Genomic DNA, 4,084 nt, shown 5'->3' on the forward strand with positions numbered 1-4,084 from the left:
TAAAACTTAAAGAAATAATAAAAATAAATAAATAATTACTATTTAATATTTAATTTTAACTTAAATAAATTTAAAGTAACAACACTTTAAGTTTATCTAAGTTAAAATTAAATAATAAATAATACTAAATTAATTATCATTATTTATTTATTTTAATTATTTATTTTATTCTCATTTTTTTATTTTATTATTACTTCTTTAAGTTTACATGTTTTTAAAAATAATTTTAATTATAGAAAAAATATATAAATAGGGGTAAAATGCTCTATGAATAAATAATTAATTTTGACCAAAAATAGGCTCAAGATATTATTTTGGTAGGAACAACAAAATAGAGAGTACTATTTCGTTATTTATGAAGACTGTGGTAGATATTTTTTTGTATTTCCCTTAAATAAAATGATAAAAGTGATAAACTAACTATTCGAGTTTTGAATGTAATCTATATAGCTTATATGTATGTTATAGCTAATTTTTGCGAGTTATAACAATGAATGAAAAATTTGAAGGAGGTAGTTAGTGGATCTGAATAAGGATAGAAAATTAATAATGACTTTGATGATAAATATTTAATTTTAATTAATGAAAATTTAGTGGAAAAAAGACAGGAGAGGAGAGTTGGGAAAGATTAAAATTAAGAACAAAAAGATAAGAAGCGACAAAGTCTTTGTGGGAACTTGAACCATGGACAAAAACCAGCTAGCTTGGGTTTTAGATTTTCTCACTCACATATCATATATCCATTACTCTCTATTTAAGCATTTACCAGCTCAACTCTATGAGATCTGCTGTATCAATTTCTCAAAGCCCAACATTATTGTTGATGATTCTGTCTAGCTTTTTCTAAGATCGATCGATCGATCGACTACTTATTACAACTACTACTAGTACGTACTACTGCTTTATTCGATCCCACACTGCTGGAAATGAAGGTACAAAACTAATGATCTTGATCTTGTTGTATTATTTGGTTTTCTTTTCTGTATAAATACATAAATGCAATTTGGGATTCTATAAAAGAATTAATACTTATGTTAAGAAAAAACAGCATTTTTATTTATTTTGACTGCAGATATTTAATTGGATGCAAAGCAAGCTCAAATATGGCAAAGCACATAATGAGAACTGCAAGAAACCAACATCAAAACCATTTCCCCGTAAGCATATATTTTATATATATATACTTAATGACAACATTGTTTTAGTTATTTGTATATGTCTACCAAAACAAAGCAGACCTTAATTATAAAACACATACATGTGCATTATTAATGAGCTCCTACAAATGGTACCATCATTGGGCTTATTATTACTGATTGTAAGTGTTTGTTGTCTAGCTTGGGAGATGCTTTTCTACTTTTTATTACACGATCTGCAAACCAAGTGACTCATTACCTTGCTCGAGTTTCTTGCTTTATTTTTCTCGTAGTTAAGGGGAGAGTGTTGGATGTATTACAAGCTAATAAATTCTAATGAAGTATCATCTTTTACTAAAAAAAAAAACACAATTTAATTGTTAGCAGTCATGGGTTTGGCATTTACTCATAAATAATTATTATTAGAGATTAAAAAAGTTTATACATATTTGCAAACCATTGATGAGAGAGATGAATGGGATATAAGAGAGTGGAGAGGTCGCCTCATATTTGAATCTAATTCAGATTCGAACATGAGTATCTTTGTTTGACCAATGAATTTCTTTTAATTAATACTATTTTAATTTTTGTTTTCCGTACAAAGTTTGAAGATTAGGGTACGTATTTCTTAAAATTGGATACCTTTGTTAATGAATCGATAAATATTTAATTATATGGCTGATTTTGTATTACATTCTTTTCATAGACACTAAACCTGTTATAGATTAGTAATTCTATATATTTGTGTTTCTTGTGTGTAGAGGCACCACTAGTGCAGCAAGAATATTCAACAGCGAAAGAAGAAGTGAATGACTGGATTTATGGTTTGCTGGCAATTGGGACATTAGGAAATAATGATTTCAATAAAGAAGATGATCTTGAAAAGACCAATAATCTCAATGCCCAGGGCATTAATAAATCATCATCATCATCTTGTGAAGACCATTTATTAAGAGACCCAATATCTGATCAGCCTGATGAGGAAGATGGAAGCCTGATACAGATTGATTTGAAGTCATTAATATTGATGCATAACAAGCAAGGTGATGATCATGGTGGTGGAGAAGTACTAGCTCCCTTGGAAAGGTTTCTAAGTAGGCAATCAATCTTGGAACATGAAAGAATTAATGACTCTAACAGTAGTAGTACCAAAAGTAGTAGTGATTCTCTTCAGCCCAGCACAATGACCAGCTTAGCTCTCAGCAGAGGCAAAGATGTTACTGTGGACAACACAAAAAATGCCATTGTTGGCAAGAAATCCTTCTCTTTTCTTCTTAAGAAGATATTTGTTTGTACAAGTGGCTTTCCTAATTCACCTCCCACACCAAAAGCTCCAATTCCAGAACAAAGAATGGAAAAGGTAATAATGATTTTAATGATGCATATGGATGATCAATATATTATTATTAATTATATGTCACATAAATTTAGAGAAAGATAGAATTTGATTGAATCTGATATGTTAATTTGGTTATTGATCGAATAGACTATACAATATCAAACAACCTTAAATTAAAACTTTTCATATATATACTTTCTTCCTAATTTCCAATAATCTTCATGTATATCATCAAAAAGAATAAAATTTACAACTTTGTAATCATAAATATACAATCTTATCTAAAATATTTCACTCGTTACAGATACTTAGAGCAATACTTCACAAAAAGATATATCCCCAAGGTTCAAGTAGTCCTTCATTGTCTATGAAAAAGTACATTGAGAATAGACACATGCACAGCTCCAATGATCAGGATGACTTAACCGATGATCAGAAAGCAGTCAATGGAAGCAAATGGGTCAAAACTGATTCAGAATGTAATTAAGCTTTTACAACATTATACTATATAGCTATTTTTATGCTTTAATATGATTACATATAACATATAAATATATTTATATATATTATATTGCCAAGATTACTTCTATATGCAATATATTCTTATTATAAGCCTAATTTAATAAGTTGATCAAATCATTTTCTTAATTGCAGATATTGTTCTAGAGATATAAGCTTAGCTGACTCATCATATGCATCATTGACAGCCTTTGGAGAATACAGGGTAAAAAAATTATTCCTTTCAAATTATTCCAAAGACTTATTTATAATAATTAAAGCCAGAAGTTACCTATATCTCTTAATTCTTCTTATGATATATAGATTTAAACGATATATATAGCATTTATGCAGGTTGTAAATTGAAGTTGAAATCCAAATTTTTGGAGCTAGTGATTGGAGGTGCAGTCATCCATATGATATAAAAATAATATCAATGTAATATATATATATATATACACAAATATATATATGATGTGAAAATGCCGGCGGGTTTAGTTCTCAAAAAAAAAAATGCCGGTGGGTTTATATAGACTAGCTTGTTTTTTCATATAATAATATGTAAAATAATAATATATAATAAGCTCCGATAGAGGAAGGAAGCTAATATTGTGCTCTGATTCACAATAAAATTGTATACAACCATTTCAAGTTCTTATTGAGAGATATTCTTCTCTGACAGGAGATAATGAAAAATGCTCATACCTCAAAAAAGAGCTATGACTATGATGACTTCGGTTTTTAAGTTACATAGATTTGATTTTTGCATAAATAACAACCGAAGTAGTTCCAAGTAAATAAAAAGTACTAAGGCCTAGGCAAGTGATACATAGGAGAGATTATTGCGAGTGTCACTAGTGTCATTATAAATTAATCATCATCGATTATGAGCTAATTAAGGCCTAGGCGTAGTTCACAACCTCACATCACAAGAAATAAGAGAAACATATATATATCTGTATTAAAAATGAGAATAATTTAGTGAGCTAGCTATAAGAAAAAGAAAGAAAAAAGAAGTTGTTTTGATGTTGGAGACTCAAAGAGATTTTTCAGAAAAATGATATCTATTTTTTTTTTATGACAAAAGAAAATATGGTATGCTTGGATTTTT

General features: G+C 28.6%; 1 protein-coding gene across 1 annotated transcript; it reads left to right on the forward strand.

The window, feature by feature from the left end:
- The first annotated feature begins 685 nt into the window (after positions 1–685).
- Positions 686–3,631, forward strand: LOC133793804 (protein DEEPER ROOTING 1-like). The gene is made up of 6 exons (XM_062231077.1): positions 686–932; positions 1,073–1,157; positions 1,898–2,496; positions 2,780–2,954; positions 3,130–3,199; positions 3,328–3,631. Exons 1-5 carry the CDS (start codon positions 927–929, stop codon positions 3,147–3,149), a joined length of 885 nt encoding a protein of 294 aa, XP_062087061.1. The 5' UTR covers positions 686–926; the 3' UTR covers positions 3,150–3,199; positions 3,328–3,631.
- Positions 3,632–4,084: the final 453 nt, after the last annotated feature.

This window comes from Humulus lupulus, chromosome 8 (assembly GCF_963169125.1).
Source record: "Humulus lupulus chromosome 8, drHumLupu1.1, whole genome shotgun sequence".
Lineage (NCBI taxonomy): Eukaryota > Viridiplantae > Streptophyta > Magnoliopsida > Rosales > Cannabaceae > Humulus > Humulus lupulus.